Raw genomic sequence first — 17,593 nt, forward strand, 5'->3', positions numbered from 1 at the left:
ACCAAAATTAATTAAATGAGTAAATTAACCCGTAGAAAAAGCGTGTGGGGGTAAATCCACTGCATTAATTACTCCAATATTTGTTTCCATATTAACATTCCAACCTATTCTTGCAATCATAGATTATAAAGATCCCTCTAATTTTGCCCTAAACCCCTAGTTTGTTTAATCCTCACCCAAAACCAACCTTCAAAATCATCACTTCTAGGAGTAGAGAGAGAGAGAGAGAGAGAGAGAGAGAGAGAGATGGTGATCTTGAGAGAGAGCGGCGGCGCGGGGAAGAAGACGACGCAGGGGAGGAAGAAGATCGAGATCAAGAAGATCGAGAACTTGAGCAACCGGCAAGTCACCTTCTCGAAGCGGCGCGTGGGGTTGTTCAAGAAGGCCAGCGAGCTCTGCATTTTGAGCGGCGCCGAGATAGCCATCATCGTCCACTCCCTCGGAAAGCGCGTCTTCTCCTTCGGCCACCCCTCCACCGACGCCGTCGTCGACCGCTTCCTCGGCGGCGGCGACGAGCGGGACGGCGCCGTCGCCGCCACCGCTGTCAACACGAGGGACTTCAACCGGCACTACTCCGACGTGTCCAAGGAGTTGGAGGTGGAGAAGAAGCGGAGGGATATGATCGAGGAGCAGAAGAAGGCGGAGGGCCACGGCGGCGGAGATGGCTTCTGGTGGAATCAGGATGTGGATGAGATGGAACTGGACGAGTTGGAGCAGTTCGCCATGGCGCTGGAGGAGCTCAAGAAGAATACCGATCTTAGGGCTAACGATCTCATGATTTCCCACTCGCTGCCGCCGGTGGTCGCCGCCGCGTCCCTCACCATGCAGATCCCTAGCGCCGCGGCATTTGAGGAAGCGCCGCCGCTGTTTGGGGGGCAGAGTAATTTCGATTTTGAGAATTGCATTGTTCCGAATCAAGGGTTTGGGCATGGCCAGTTTTAATTTGACTTCTTCTGCATGGTACATTAATTCAATAGCAATTAGTTGTTCATGTTTTTTTTCTCAATTTTGTTGATGCTTTTGTTTCCATAGTTTCTTCTTGCAAATATTAATGTAATGAGTTAATGTTTGGACAGGAATTCCCTTTTTTGTCTTGTTGAGTGTCATATTATTCTAGGGTTTCATTTTTCTTTAGAATCTAGGGTTTCATTAATTGTCAGTCAATAGTGTTACTTGGATTTTGCAAGATATTTTATAGAAACTGAAAAAAGATTCACATTATGCATACACTGATCTGGTGAGTTTAATTTAGAGTGTGACATACTTTTGCAAAATTAAGATTTGTGCTGTTTGATTATTTGAAGTTGTAAACAATGTTGGTTATTGCGTTTTTTCTTGCAGTCAATGATTTATTTGGGGAAAAGTTGCATATACTTTTTCGGTATATGTTTGTTCATTTATCTGTTATAAGCATATTACGCAGTTACATGTTTTTAGGGATAAACTGCGCCAGAAAAGTATTTCTTGTCTAAGAGAATTGAGATTTTGCAAGATTCAGTCAGTCAAAAGATTTTGCAAGATAATATCGTCTACGTGGCTTGCCATGTAGGAAAGAGTGTATATATTTTGTACGTCTGTTATTCAAACGGTCACATTTTGCACAAGGCTTTTACATTTTTCATTTTTGCATTATATTTTATGACAAAAAAAAAAAAAAATGCAGATCCTTTTCCCATTTTGTGTTCAAATCCTCTTAACTAAGTTGTGTAGTTTACACTTTTTTTGAAGTTAATTATTCAAGAATCTATCGAAATAAAAATTCAAGACTCGTTTGGTACGCGTGATTAGTTGGAGTGTATAGTATAGTAATTGTAACACCCTAATATATATCTTATTTAATACAAAATACATGATCCTAATTTATAAATTTAAAAGTTGAAAAATATTAATTATACAAATTTGAATGATTCTGTATATATCATGTAAGGATATGATATATATACAAATTTGCTCCAAGCAAAGCGTCAGCTTTCTGCTGGAAATTTCTTATGAATAAGACTCGCCATAACTTATCGAAAAGAGGTGTTCTTAACAACACTAATGAGGTCAGATGTCCTTTGTGCTTGCTGGAAGATGAAACTGTCGAGCATCTTTTCTTTTCGTAGGATTTGGATGAGTTGTTATAATTGGTTTGGATTTTATTATGTTGGTCACTGCAATCCTGGCTGTCATTTCTCAAGTCATATGGAAAGGGGCCTCAGACAAGGCGATCCCCTGTCACCTTTCCTCTTCCTGATTGTTGCGGAACGACTTAATTTGATCACCAATAGAGCCATTCATCAAAGGCTGCTGGAACCGTTTGTTTTCAGGAGCAACAGACTTTCTATCTCCCACTTGCAGTATGCAGATGATACGGTCTTTGTGGCCTCCGGGAAAAGTGAAAATGCTTGGGTTCTCAAGAGTATCCTGAAAATTTTTGAAGCTCTGTCGGGTCTTAAAGTTAACCTTGATAAAAGCAATATTTTTGGGATTGGAGTTCCGAGCCCCTTGAGAGTTCAGATGACAAATACTCTTAATTGTCAAGTTGGTGAGTTTCCTACTAAATTTTTGGGTATATTGATTGGTGCTCGTTTGTCTCGAGTAGCAGAGTGGAACTATTTAGTTGAGAAAATTAAGAGGAAAATCAAATTTTGGCAGAATCGGAAGTTGTCTTTTGCCGGGAGAATTACGTTGTTGCGCTCTGTTCTTTTCTCAATTCCTATTTTTCAGCTTTCTTTCTCTCTTGTGCCTAAGAGTGTCTTGGTTGAGTGCCGTAGAGTGATGAGTGGGTTTCTGTGGGGGGGAGAAGGAACAGAGTGTAGAAAGATCCATTGGGTTAAATGAGAGGTTTTAGGTGAGGATGTTCGAGAGGGAGGGCTGGGTATTAAAGACTTGGAGAGTTTTAATAAGGCTCTCATGGCCAAATGGATTTGGCGGTTGTTGACAGAGAGGGAGTCTTTTTGGGTTCGTGTGATTCAAGCTAGTAAGGGGGAGATCGGGTGGGACGGTGAGGGCCTTTGTTTTGAAAAAAAGAGTGAGGTTAAATCGTGGTGGTGGAAGAGGGTGGTTAGTTTAAGCAGAGGGGATGGGGGGAAATGGTTGAGGGATAATCTGGAGTTGAAGGTGGGGGAGGGAGATTCTTTACAGTTTTGGAATCATTGTTGGGTGGGGGGTAAAAGCTTGAAAGAAAGATTCACAAGTCTTTTCCGATTGAGTGGTAATCAAGAAGGGTACATCAAGAATATGGGCTCTTGGGTCGATGGTGTTTGGGAGTGGAAGCTTGAGTGGACTAGAGATTTGAGGGGTAGAGATTTGAATCATGCTTCTAACCTTCTTGCAGTTATCAATCTTTTCAAGGTGAATGCAGGTGTTAAAGATGACTGGAGGTGGAAACTTTCTCCAGTACATACACAATGAATTCAGCATACAAAGCTATTAGGAGGGAAGCAGCCACAGCCGATTCAAAGAGGAAAAAAGAGGAATTCTCCAAGATCTGGAAAGCTCCGGTTCCACACAAAGCAAAAACGACTGCTTGGAGGATAATGAAAGTAGGGGTGAGCATTCGGTTATATGGTTCGGTTTTTGCTAAAACCAAACCAAACCATATTTTAGTTCGGTTTAAAAAAAAACCGAACCGAACCGAATTAACTGCACAAACCGAACCGAATTAACCAAAATTTTTATAATTAAAACCGAACCGAACCAAAAAATCGAATTAATCCGAAGAAAACCGAAATTTTCGAAAAAAAAACCGAAATTTCCAAAAAAAAACTATAAAATTCAAAAAATATTAGAAGTTAGATATTATAAAATTATAATTAAAATATTATATATATATATATATTATAAGTATAATTCGGTTTTTCGGTTTTGTTCGGTTTTAAAAAATCCGAACCGAACCGAACCGAAAAACCGAAATTTTATGAAAAAAAAACCGAACCGAACCGAAAAACCGAACCATATTTTAAAATTCCGGTTTGGATCGGTTCGGTTATTCGGTTTCGGATTTTTTGCTCACCCCTAAATGAAAGGAAGAATGGCTACTTGCGATAACCTCGTTCGAAGACATGTACTCAACACTTCTCCGGAAACGGACTGCATTTTTTGTCATTCTCAGATGGAGGATCTGGAGCATATTCTCTTTCTTTGTGAAAAAACAGGGGAGATTTGGAATGCGTTTCTTCGGTGGATTGGTAAGAGCTCGGCTTTACATCACAATGCAAAAGAACACTTCCTTGCTTTCATTGGTCTTGGGAATAAAGCTGAAACTCGATTCCTTACTGGTTTGTGGATTAGCATTGTTTGGAGCATTTGGAAAGTGAGAAATAACTGTATCTTCAAGCAAGGTGTGTGGAACAAAGATAAATTGATTTTGGAGATCAAGATGAAGCTTTGGAGTTGGAAAATGATTTTTAAGCTGGAGGCGCCTGTTTTGGATCTCCAATCCTGGCTCTCGCTTGAAGGGATCTTGAGTTGATAGTTAGTGACGCGTTGGTGGCTCCTGCCTTTGTGTTTTCCTGGTTTGTTTGGCTCGTTCTCTCTGTCTGGTTGTTGTCTGTTGTAACTCTTGGTACTTCTTGTACCTTCCAGTTATTTAATTGCACTTTTTTCTGATAAAAAAAAAATTTCTCAAGTCATATGGGATTTGCTATGAAGAAAAGATCTTCTGAGATGTGGAAGACACTGTGGGTTTGTGTGGTGTGGAATTTGTGGATACACATAAATGGGGTGGTTTTCAAGAACGTGGCATGCTGCAACAAGGACTTAGTCGAGAAGATTAAAGTTCGATTCTAATTTTGGATTTCTATTCCTTCTTCTTCTTCTTCTTGTTATAGTCTCAACGATTGGATTTGAAATCCCTTGTCTCCTTGTTGGGTTGCACCCTCGTGCGTTGCTTAATGAATTTTACTTACAAAAAAAATAAAATACAAATCATAGTTATTTATAACCATTTCAGTCATAAATGATTATTTTAATTTATTCTACCATACATGATATTAATATGGTAGTATATATATGGTAAAATCGAAAAAAACATTTCAGTCAAGTATGTCACTATGTCAGACCTTATGCTTTATTTCTTTCTGTACGGAGTAATTATCTTTCTTTAATTAGCTAGTTTATTTTATATATTAATATTAATTAATTAATTAGAACTATTTTATGATTTTTCGCGTAGCTGTGTATCAGATTTCTGGAAGATCATAAATACAATATATATTAAGGAAAAGTGAAATTAATGGATCCATATTTGCCATAATTTTGTTCTAATATACAAGTGGGAAATACTATAAGAGCATCCGCAATGGGGTTCCTTGATAGCCTACTTGATAGTGGTTGTGTTATTGAATAGGTAGTGCTGCATTGGGGTTCCTTGATAGCCTACTTAATTTTTTTAGTTTTTAAAGAGGAGAAGAGAATTAAAAAAAAAAGGAAAAAAAAAAAGAAAATCACTCGAGCTTACTCGAAAACTCGAGTAGCTCCTCCCTGCAACGCCTACTCGAGTGCAATACTCGAGTTCGAGTAAGGCATCGAGGATGCCGTTGCCAATGCTCTAAACCACCCAAACACAAGAGACTGAGACAAAATATCTAGCTATAGGCTGTATAAAATTTCTCAGCATGCATGGGAGCTGAAGATTAATTAGTAACAGCAAGTTGCTAGCTAGGCTAGATACCAGATTCTTTTTCAAACTGCCTACATTATAGTATTTCTTCATTCTTGAACTACTACTCAATATTATTTATAAACGAAATAATTAATACTCCCTCCATCCAATAAGAATGTGCCCTTATTTCTATTTTGAGATGTTCCACAAGAGTTTGCATCCCTCCATCCAATAAGAATGTGCCCTTATAATTTCTATTTTGAGATGTTCCACAAGAGTTTGCATTTGCTATTTTCAGACTCCTTATTTCTTACTCTTATTTTATAATAAAGTGAATCTCTTTTTCAACTCTCAATACATTTATCTAACATTTTATTAAAACTCGTGTCACCAAAAGTGATGCGCACTCTTGTGGGACGGATGAGATACTTTATACAACTTATATTATTAACGTTTTCTAATATATAAAGATATAATCAAATCATATAACATGATCAGGTGTTATTTCTGGAAAGTCCTAATTAATAAAATGCCAAATGATTGAAGATGAGTGGACCTGTAGAGTGGCTGTATGAATTAGGACAACTGCAGGGGGGTTTTGTTATTACAAGAGTACAACGAGGATTAGTTGTCAATTAAAGTCGTCTTCGGCCTAATCAAACCCTCACATTTAAAACATTAGTATTTCATAAATACTTAATCAAATCGTTTGCTCTCAATATTAATTAGGATTTGAATCATATTATTACTTCTTCCATTCAACGACCTGAAATATTAATAAAAATGTTATCTGTACGTAATTTATTTTCATGAAGTAAAGAGTAAAAATTGTAGAACGAGCTTAGGGATAGTAAAAGGGCCTATTAGTGCACAAATGATATAGGGTTATTATTGCCCCCTAAATACACGAATTTTGGGTCCATTTTAGTTTTTTTCATGAACTTTGAAAGTTATCAAAAAAATACACAAACTTTGGCTCATTTTATTTTTTTCCATGAAATATATTGTTATAAAAAATGATCCAAATATTTCTTTTATTATTATTTTTTTCAAAACGGCGTCATTTTGATTATGAAATATATTTTAAAATTAAAAAAAATCATGTCACCCATGAATATACAATTGTCATCTATCATTTATTAATTAAATTAATTAAGCTAGCTATTATAAAAGAATTATTTGGATCATTTTTTTATAATAATATAATAATTGTCATCCACCCTTTTCATTGAACTGTTCCATTCTTTATTATTATTATTATTATTATTATTATGGATAAATAAATTTAGATATTGTAATGATCTGGACAGCAAATTTTTCGTCACTACGTCATATTTTGTTTGTTGAGGTCTAATTTGTAATGGTTACTTGACGTTAGACAGCGGAATTTACAACAAGAGATCTTTATCATCGAGTATGTAAAGAAACAGGATAAGAAACTCCAAATAAAATACTAAGAAGACAGAAGACAAAGAGAAACAAGAGGATAAGACAAATTAAACAGAAAAAAGAAAACACTATCAAGTCAAAATAAGGGCATATACAGAGCATTCAATACTACTACTCCGTGTTTTCAAGCTAATAATTAATTTCTTCAAATGCATCATACAATAATATATCCTCCTACCATAATACTATCACCATACACTAAAATCATCTAGCTGGGATTGTCACTACGTGCTCATCCAACTACTCTACTACTTTAATTAATTACCCATGCAACTCAAACGCATTAATTGTTCATTCACATTTAAAACAAAAGAACGAATTATAATTTAATAACTTAATAATCACGAGTATTAAAATGAGATTATCTTTTTCTTTTAAACTACACTACAGTCTAGAAAAAATAAATACTTTTTAATCGCATAACATTGTTGTCAAAAAATTGGCAGCGAAGAAAGTTGGGTGAAAAGTGGCGCGGAATGATCCAATCCTCGTCGACCTATATATCTCCCAAATTGAGACAGCTGTCGCCCTTCAGAAAAAGACACATGTTTGTATCCCAGCTGTCCAATCTAACACTCATCACTCGAAGCTCAAAGCAAACCAATGACAAGCTTCAACTAAACGACAAAACCCAAACTAGAAATTGTATAGCGATTCCGATTGCTGGCACTACGCTACGTGCATCACAGCTCACCCCGCACGCTCATTCTCATGCTCATGCTCATGCTCTTATATATATATATACCTCTCTCATCTCTTCCTTTTCTCTTCCCCTTTCAATTCATACTCGAATAGATATGGATCCTTGCCCTTTCGTGCGCATCGCCGTCGGGGATTTAGCCTTGAATCTCCCGCACAAACCCCATCTCTCCTTCTACTCCAAATTCAAGCTTAGAGGCTTTCCCTCTCAGCTCTCCGAAATCCCATGCGCCGCCGCCGTCGACGCCAGGATCCACGCTTGCTTCACTTTGAAGAAATCGGAGCTGGAGAAGCTAGCCGAGAAATCTTCCAAATTTTCTTCTCTGAGAATCGAGATTTACCGGAGAAGCGGTGGCGAGAGCAAGGGGTGTGGGTTAGTGATGAAGAGTGGTAAGCTGTTAGGGTGCGTTGTGGTGCAGTTGGATTTGAAGAGTATTAATGTTGAGAACCGGGCCTGCCCGATCCGGAATGGGTGGGTCCCCATCGGGGGCGGTGGGGAGGTGAAGCTGCACATGAATGTGCGGGCCGAGCCCGACCCGAGATTCGTGTTTCAGTTCGAGGGCGAGCCCGAGTGCAGCCCGCAGGTCTTCCAGATCAACGGGAACGTCGTCAAGCAGCCTGTCTTCACCTGCAACTTCAGCTTCAGGAACTGCACCGACAGGAATTCCAGACCCAGGTAAACGGTCATCATTCATCATACTTCAATTATCCAATCATTCATCTTATCTGTCTATCCAATTACAGATGCTCGATTTCGACATCGGAGCGAGGCGCGAGAGCGTGGTGTTTGGGATCGAGTTGGGACGAAGAAGAAGAGGTTCGCGAAGAGAGGAAGGGATGGTCGATCACCATCCACGACCTGTCGGGGTCGCCGGCGGCGGCGGCGTCGATGGTGACGCCGTTCGTGCCGTCGCCCGGGAAAGACAGCGTGGGGAGATCGAATCCCGGCGCGTGGCTGATCCTGCGGCCGGGCTACAGCGCGTGGAAGCCCTGGGGACGCCTGGAGGTCTGGCGAGAGAGCGCCAGCGTCTGCTACCGCTTCGAGCTCATCCCCGACGGCGCCGCCGACGCCATACAGCTCGCCAGTTCCAACGTCAGCACCAAAACCGGAGGGAAATTCACGGTGGACATCACCACGGGCCCCACCCCCATGGCTAGCCCCAGCAGCAGCTTCGATTTCAGCTCCGGGTCGTCGGACCTGGGGTCTGCTGCGTCCGGGTCCGGATCCTGGGCGCAGCTGCTGTACCGGGGCTTCGTGATGTCGTCCACGGTGGGGGGCAGCAAGCCGGTGGTGGAGGTCGGCGTGCAGCACGTGACTTGCACGGAGGATGCGGCGGCCTTTGTGGCCCTGGCTGCCGCCATGGATCTCAGCATGGATGCGTGTCGCCTCTTCTCGCAGAAGCTCAGGAAGGAACTCAGGCAACCGGATCTTCACTGAATTCCTCCGCTTCGGCTCGGCTCGGCTGACTCACGGATGAAGTCGCTTCTCATTTTTCCAAATCCATTTATTTGTTTTTACCCTTATGCTCGTGTGTGGACTGTTTGTGATCTATCTTGACTCTTTGAGTATTGTACAGTGATCGGGAGTTTATTGTTTTTTGTTACATTTGTTTATTTGTTTGTACATTAATAATATGATGGATTCTTCAATTTTCACATTTTTCAAAGATATGCACAGAGGAATCCTATGAAACTAAAACACGGGCTTCTTACAAGTTGATATGGAGATGAGTCATGACATTGCATTAATCAACTGCCGCTTTTCTGACCAAATACAGAATAAAAAAAAAAAAAAACCCCTACAGATGGTATTATATTGCTCATTGCATGTGAACCTGGTTCTATACTTAGACCTAGTTAGGATCCAAACCCACCAATGATCCGACCCGTACATAGATATATGCTTGTCCTACAAGAGAAAAAAGAAAACTATACCTAAACGAGGAAAACGATTTTCTTGCATCAAAATGGTTTATATATATTTCATATTTCTAAAAAAGTGCTTTTATTTGTGTGTAGAACATATAGTTGAAAGGCAACCAGAATGTTGGTCTTGCATCATATCTCTGGTTAGGAAAATCTAGATACAATCCCTATCATATTCTACATGAAAACAGGAAACTAGGAAACACAACTCTTCAATATAAAGCAACTATACTGCACAATTGGTTATACAGATGACAGCATTTGATAATCGATATCATCATGTATTCAAGCTACATATCTTCAACATGCCTACTAATACCAACATACCTGAAACTGTATTAATCTGTACTACATTTCCATCGAGTGACGAGTCTGAATCCTGAACATCTGAAAAACTAGGTGTCATGACTTCAGCTCATGGTAATAATGGACCAATATGTCAAGCTACAGTATATCTTCATTCTGCAGTTGCATATTCACCATTAGCTCCTTCAGTCTGTTCATCAGTGAAGGTATAAAGATCTGTATCAGAGATCTTTTGCGTCTCAAGAATTGATAGAGACAGATATATCAGACACAGTCTTATTCTTTTGTGTGTTGGTCCCATCTTCAAGGGAGTGGTCTGATCTAGTCATTCTGGCAAATGCAGAGGAGTCTGTATCGTTGGACGGCTTAGAGAAACCGTTTGACTCTGAAGTTTTGGGTTCAGTGTGACCTGTTGATTTAGAGTCTAAAAGATAATTTTCCACAGTTAAGGTAGAAGTATTCGCCTGCTGTAGACCAATAGTTTTTAAGTTGGATCCTTCAGTTGATGTACCTTCAGTAGAAATTCCCTGGTCGTGATCTAACTTGGCCACACTCTCAGTGAAATTTTGTTCGGGTAACTTGGGATTTTCTGCTGAGACATCAGTTGTGGTGTTGCTTGGTTCTACATTAGTATCGATTGGTGCTTCTGTCAATGACAAACCCTTTTCTGAATAGTCCGAATTGTTTTCACCACCATCCATCTCCAACCGTTTCTGTATCTCACTATCATTTGCTTCCTCACTGCGATTCTCTTTGTTTTCCTGTTCCAAAATGTTTTCAGGATGTTGTTGATCAGTGATTCCCCTTACTTCTTTCTCATTCTCAGCAGTCCAAGTGTGGTTATCATGGGTCACGGAACTTGATGCACCATCAGCCTCATGAAAATCCTCACGTGCCTCATGGTTACTCTTATCGCCTCTGTCATGACTGCCATCCTCCACAGAAATCTCCGGTTCTCTGCCATTGCCATCATCACTGATTTCTCCTTCAGTTTCTCTGTCAATACCATCTTCTCTTGCCCCATCAGTTACGTTATCCTCTTCTTGATCAACCTCTGTATTTAATTTGTCTACTTCATGCTCATCTTCTTCAGTGGTCTCCTCCTCTTCCGTTGCTTCATCATCCTGCTTTTTCTCAGTCACAATCTCCTCATATAGGGGATGAATATTCTTCCTTCTGATCCGTATGAGTCCACCAACACTTCCTCTGTCCAGAAAGCCTTTTTCGCCACTTGCTTCAAATTCTTCATTCTTATCATGAGAGCGCTTAACTTGGTAAATCAACCAAAAGCAAATAGCAACAAATAAGCAAATTTGCAGAGCATTCTTAACCTTGATTCCCCTATTTCTCTGGTTCCTACTAGAGTACTGCCTGTACATAATGGATTCCACCAAGATGATTCCTCGCTAATTGTATTCCACAGCTGCTTAAGGCTACAGCATAATCACTGACAGAAAATAAGCAAGAAACAAGAATGACGACAGTCAGCGATACAGTCAGCGATGGCTTATATAACAAGGAGATGCACAAATTATGATATGCCAAACTCTACATACATAATTTAAATAGCTCAAAATTCCACCATCACATGTATCTATCGATATCCATGAATCAAGAATGGGAACTATGATTCTTGTCTCTATTAATAGGCTTTTTTCTAGCCATCAATTCAAACAAGAGTTGTAGGAGGTTTCTCAAAACTATTCATCGTACAAGTAAACTTTACCCCATGCAAAGATGAATACTCTTCTCAAGTAATACATGACCGATCATCTAGCAAAACCATCTATTGTTGCTTCTTGTATCTAAATAATAGGCTAAAACATTTTCCAACAGTCGCAGTTGCTAACTCATTCACTGAACTAAGTGAAAATTGCAGCAATTTAGTAAGTTGATTGAAGCATCCTTAACCAAACTCATCGTTCCTTTCCATTTATTTCTATCGACAATAACCACAACAATAACTGTCGGGGACTTAGAATGAAGAGAATTAACCCCCATACCCTAGTTAAACAACTTATATTCCCAATCGCAATGCTCTCTTCAGCTCCTCATCAAACTTAATCTATCTCATCTTCTCTCTTCTTGATTTTAGTATCAAGAAACAGAGGATAACAAAGGGAAAAAAAATGTCATACGCAATCACGCATTAAAAATTAATCATTATCAGAATAATCAAAGCAAATATATCAAAACTCTGCGAACCAAGAAACTCCATACCCTTCCAACATTGATTTCACTAACTAACAAATTCTTGAACTGAAACCCCAAGAAATCGAACTCGAACGAAATCTGATTTTTACAGAAAATGCAAAAAATCCATTTCAGAAACAACAACAATAAACAACGCATACACAACCAAGGGCTTTAAATTCGCCACATGTAACTTCAGCAACATGAAACGAGCCGGTGTTCCTAAACGATGACTTAAAATACTAAAAACTTAAGAACACAGTAAAAATGACTTATAGAAACTTTAAATACACGATTGAAGATCAATAATTTCTCATTTACAGAAACTGAATGAGGAAGAAAATTACCTGAAGAAGCAAGTAAAAGAAAGACGAAGAAGCTTGCGGCAAGCTTCAAATTCTCACGGCAGAAAAATTTGTGAAAATTAACGAGGGAAATTTGTTCTTCAGCTCGCTTGGTCAGTGAAATGCGGTGGAATGAAGTTCGAGAAACATTTCCCACATATTCGCTCTGATCTTTCGTTGATCAAGTTTAGACTTTAGAGGCAGTTATATTTCCTCTAACAAACTTCTTTATATCTCTTCGCCTACTCATGTCATCATGTGTAGAATTTATTAGACTCAATATACAAAATTACTCATTTTCGTACGACAAAAATAGAAAGTACTCGATCCGTCCCACGAATTTTGAGTTATGTTTTAAGCACGTAATTTAAAGAATTAAAAGTTAGTATTTTAAGTGCATAAGTAATAAAATAGAAAAGTAAACAGGAGAATAAGCTTTATATTTAATCCTTCTTATTTTAATTTTCGGAATAATTTTTAATTAGTTGAATATATAAATTTAATACATTTTTGTTTTTTCTAAAATATGTTTTTTTTTAATTTTAAGTACAACATCTGAAAAATAGCAAAACATAACAAAAAATGTATACAACATATTCTTTAAATACAGAATTTGGCAGAACAAGCTCCTACAAAGATGGTGGTCATAAAGGACCTAACCACTCAAGAGAGAAATAGAGTTGTCCAACTCCTCCTTGAAGGATGTATAGACGGAAAACCACCACGAGCAAAGAGCAAGGCTGCCACCGTGAAATTCGCCATCTCCCGATAAACTGTTTCGCTCCTATGGAAAGCTGCAAGGAAACAACAAAAAGAGGGTCAAGTTATTCATCTTTGAAGTGGTAAGCTTACATTTAAAAGGAAAAAACTTGTCCAACTTGACACAAATTTACTTACAACTTTGAAGTTATCGAAGAGATCCAGCATAAGAACATTAGCTAAGAGTTTAGGGCAAAGTAAAAGTACCGTTGTGAAATGGGTGCGCACATGAGCTATTAGGACACATACGTCAGCCATACAATCTCACTTATAAACAGCCCCCAACAAGTTGTTAAGATGGAGGTTTGCCCTCCAAACTTTAGAGCTTGATAGAATTCTCAATGTTTTCAAGTTTCACAATATGCACTACACTGTGCATATCGACGAAAAATAGTTTTATATCACAAGGAACACGCAGATTCTACTTAACTCCAGGAGAAGCTGAGCCACACAGAACATGTAAGAGCAAGAATTTCATCACAAAAATCATGTTCATGTGTGTCGTAGCAAGGCCACTAATTGCATAAATTGGAATGGTGCTATTGAATAGAAAAATTGAAAATTTTCCATTTTGTGAGCAAGTACCAGCAAGAACAGGCAAGCAAGTACACTAGAGACAAAACCCATCGACTCAATCACAAAACAAGTCATCAAGGGTTGTTTAACTTTAATTTCCCCACGGTACCAAGTGTATATATGTTCACATCAGTTTTCAACTTTAATTTCAAGTGTGTATCTATTATTTACTATTTCTGCAAAAGGGTATCTGTTCTCAGCATTTATTAAACATAAGAACTCATAAATGCAGCACATTTGAGTCATACAACCACTAATTCAGTGAACAATTAACTCACAGCATTTATTTCACATAAATTGCATCACATAGAACGTAATCATCATTTATTGATATAGATCATACCAGCAATCATGTCAAAGTGAACATAAGGAGCAAATAAAGACATAAATATCCAACAGGACAATGCGAGGCCGCTCATCTCCGACAGTGATGGAAGAGTTCAGGGCTGTTACAACCCAAAATGGGTTCAATATCAGACTAGTACAGCAGCCACCAAACTCCCTTGACTGTAATATTAATGATTTAGGATGGTTTAGGGTCATCCAATCATTACAAGTAGAGACAGAAGATAACACATTGGATGAACTCATAAATGCAATGATTAACTCTTTTAACATGCTTGAAGCTAACACATTGAACAATATATTTCTAAGTTTGCAGGGATGCATGATTGAAATCATGAAGATCAGAGGCCAAAACTCCTATAAAATCCCATATATGGGAAATGGAGCATTGATTAGAGCAGATCAACTACCCAAAAACTTAGAGGTGCATATCGAATTGGTGATTTAATGTGTTGATTACCTTAAAGAGGTTGGATGCAATTAGGGGATGCTTGAAATCATGAATACTCTAGGAATATGAAGCAAGTTTTAGAAAAAACTCATTTTGGAATGTTTATGCTCTGAAAACAACATGCTTGTATGTTTTGAGTATAAACATAGATCCTTTATTTTTGTAAAAAAACTGATCAGTTTATGCAAATGAACAACCTTTATGCAAATCAGTTTATGCTTTGATTATGGAACAAATCAGTTTTTGCACTCAACAAGATCCACCAACAGCAGCAAATCAGTTTATGCAACATCAGATTATGCACTCAACAAGATCCACCAACAACAGCAAATCAATTTATGCAACATCAGATTATGCACTCAACAAGATCCACCAACAACAGCCACCAACAATTAACAACATTAACAAATTGTAAGATCTTACCGAATTGACCATCAGATTTTACCAAGGGTTTTCATCATTGGTCTGAGTCCAGGAGAAGCCCTTCTCCTTCATCTGCCGCTCAACCTCTTCGACGACGGCCTCCCACGTCTCCCCTTCGATCGAAAATAGATAGTGTTAGGTCTGGGGGGTCTCGAATAGGTGTATGGGGGGGGGGGGAATACACCTATAGGCTATTTTTACAACAATCTACTGACCTCAATCAGAGGGATCTCAGTCAGAGATCAAAACGAAACTTTACATGCAAACAAGGACTCCTGTTTTACTTAAATCAGTTTTGACCAACAGGGTTGATGACTGATACTGAAAGATCTTCAGTAATGAGTTATCAGTTAAGTTGCTGGAACTTAACTGATCCAAGTAAGGGCTTCAGTCGTGTTTGCTAAGATAGAGATGATATCACTCTTCCTTACTATCAGAGGATAGTTCAGTCAGATAGATATCATACGCAGCAGAAATTAAACTTCGTTTTGTAATAGCCTCGGTGGAGCAGATAGTTGGATTAAGGTTTCTCTTTGCTGTTAGTCAGTGTTCAGTTTTATCAATAGAAATAGCACAAGTAAGAATGTAAAACTGAAAGCTGTAAACAACACAGAGACTTTTACGTGGTTCGGAAAAACCATTTCCTACATCCACGGCTGGTTGATCAGACCAACAATCCACTCCGCAAGTGCTTCACTGGTGCACTGCAAACCGTACCTGTGTGCTTGCCTGGTGCACACAACCGTAAACTGAAGAAAACCCTTCTTCAGCACCCACACACCTCGCGTAGGATTTCCCTGCTAAGCACACCTCGTGCTCAGACTTTTCACTCAGAGTTCAGAGTACCTTCCTAAACTCCGAACCACTCAAACACTCTTATGGGGGGGGAGGTTTGAACGAGTGCCAACTATACTTACAAAGAACAAGTTCTTTGAAGCAAGTTTGACCTTTGGCTTCTGGGTAAACAGATATATGCCTGGGGTCTAAGAGAATGTATGTAATCAGCAGTGACTGATTTTGGCTTTGGAATTCTCTTCTTCGATTCAAGCTTTGGGGCGGTTAAGCTTTAGGCTGAGTAGCAATTTCGGCAGAGCTTCAGCTTATGTCGTTGAATCGGTGAAGGTTGAAGTGATCCTCGAGCGCTATTTGTAGGAGAACTCTTGAATAGATCTGTTGGCGTAAATCGTCCTCAAGATTTCTTCCGTTGGAGAGCAATTCGAATTTGGGCTGAGGCTTCAATCTTCGAGGTTCCTTGTCTGTGTGGAAACGACTATCTTTGATGGACAGGAGATGTGACATCTCTGAAAAATAACCACTAGATAGGAATGACCTCTGCAGAGATAAGATATTCTGAGATCTCTGCATTTAATGCGGCTGTACTTGTGCGTACGTGGCTTCCTCTGAACGTTGGAAGATCAGTCCTAGGAGGAATGTTCAACTGATACTTGACTTTAGTATCAGTCCTTTGCGCGCATTAAATAATCAGTCTTCAACTGATTCTTCAACTGATACTTCAGTTGGTAACTGCAGTCTTCAGTCTTCAGTCTTCGTTCTTCAGTCTTCAGTCTTCAGTCTTCGACACCGCAACTAAACTAGAAATGAACTCTAACACTTGAGTTCAAAACGATTCTAGTCTATTACATATAAGTCCTATGAATTTTGGTATCATCAAAACAAGGGTTACGATATTCCACAAGGTTCCCAACAGATAGTAACAAAGATAAATGCTTCTTCATTTTCATCCAATATTTTGTTGAGCATATGAATTACAAGAGGCGAATACTTCAATTAAGTTCATGCCAAAATAAAGATTTGGGTTTAAGCAAAAACCTGGCAGGCCTGTAATTTGGACACCATCCCATCAATATATGCCTCACATCGAGCAACATGTTCTTCCTTCTCCGCTTCTTCTCTTCTGTTTGCCCCACTGTTTGTGTTACCCGACGAACTTCATCCTCTAGTGATTTCCGTATCTCTTCTCGAGTCACGTTTTCTGTGGAAAATCTCTTCAACTCTTCATCAAATCTTTTTCGTGCTGCTTTGGCATTATTTAATCTCTCAGCAAGAATATTTTTATCCTTCATTACCCTCTGAAATACATGTAAATAGTCGAGTATGACACTCATAATTAACACTCGTATGCCCTACATATGAAAGAGTAAAGAAAGGATCAAAATCTATTGTGCTTCATCTATCATTTTTAAAATCAGAAAACGCTGCCAGACCAACATTTGAGAGGTTTTTTATGAAAAAGGTTGTCCAAAAAAAAATACATATATATATATATATATATATATATATATATACAACCATCATTTTCACAACCACTGAAGATAAATGATACACGTATCTTATAAATGGAAATCATATTCGGATTTGAATCAAAAATCTTTTATTGGTGACCAACACAATTATTATAGAATCCATGTGGTGATTAACCAACAAACCTTCAATCCATGTGGTGGCTAAAAACCGATCGGTTCGGCCCATTTTCAGTCGGCTCGGTTTCCTCATACCCCTATGTAATCCTATTGG

At 38.8% G+C, this 17,593-nt stretch overlaps 3 protein-coding genes across 3 annotated transcripts; 2 read left to right on the plus strand and 1 right to left on the minus strand.

The window, feature by feature from the left end:
* Positions 1-246: 246 nt before the first annotated feature.
* Positions 247-948, plus strand: LOC131005462 (agamous-like MADS-box protein AGL62). Its single transcript, XM_057932465.1, has one exon. It carries the CDS (start codon positions 247-249, stop codon positions 940-942), a length of 696 nt encoding a protein of 231 aa, XP_057788448.1. The 3' UTR covers positions 943-948.
* Positions 949-7,355: 6,407 nt separating this feature from the next.
* On the plus strand, positions 7,356-9,385 carry LOC131017843 (uncharacterized). Its single transcript, XM_057946586.1, has 2 exons — positions 7,356-8,411; positions 8,480-9,385. The coding sequence occupies exons 1-2, from the start codon at positions 7,513-7,515 to the stop codon at positions 9,171-9,173; spliced, it is 1,593 nt and encodes a 530-aa protein (XP_057802569.1). The 5' UTR covers positions 7,356-7,512; the 3' UTR covers positions 9,174-9,385.
* A 469-nt stretch (positions 9,386-9,854) lies between these two features.
* LOC131017903 (uncharacterized) lies at positions 9,855-12,745 on the minus strand. Its single transcript, XM_057946645.1, has 2 exons — positions 12,508-12,745; positions 9,855-11,414 (listed from the first exon to the last, which is right to left on the minus strand). Exon 2 carries the CDS (start codon positions 11,344-11,346, stop codon positions 10,207-10,209), a length of 1,140 nt encoding a protein of 379 aa, XP_057802628.1. The 5' UTR covers positions 11,347-11,414; positions 12,508-12,745; the 3' UTR covers positions 9,855-10,206.
* Between the last annotated feature and the right edge of the window lie 4,848 nt (positions 12,746-17,593).

This window comes from Salvia miltiorrhiza, chromosome 1 (assembly GCF_028751815.1).
Source record: "Salvia miltiorrhiza cultivar Shanhuang (shh) chromosome 1, IMPLAD_Smil_shh, whole genome shotgun sequence".
NCBI classification, from domain to species: domain Eukaryota; kingdom Viridiplantae; phylum Streptophyta; class Magnoliopsida; order Lamiales; family Lamiaceae; genus Salvia; species Salvia miltiorrhiza.

Coding starts and splice junctions, on each gene's coding strand:
- LOC131005462 (XM_057932465.1), top strand. CDS start 247: ATGGTGATCTTGAGAGAGAGCGGCGGCGCGGGGAAGAAGACGACGCAG.
- LOC131017843 (XM_057946586.1), top strand. CDS start 7,513: ATGATCCAATCCTCGTCGACCTATATATCTCCCAAATTGAGACAGCTG. Junction 8,412..8,479: donor GACAGGAATTCCAGACCCAG/GTAAACGGTCAT, acceptor ATCCAATTACAG/ATGCTCGATTTCGACATCGG.
- LOC131017903 (XM_057946645.1), bottom strand. CDS start 11,346: ATGTACAGGCAGTACTCTAGTAGGAACCAGAGAAATAGGGGAATCAAG.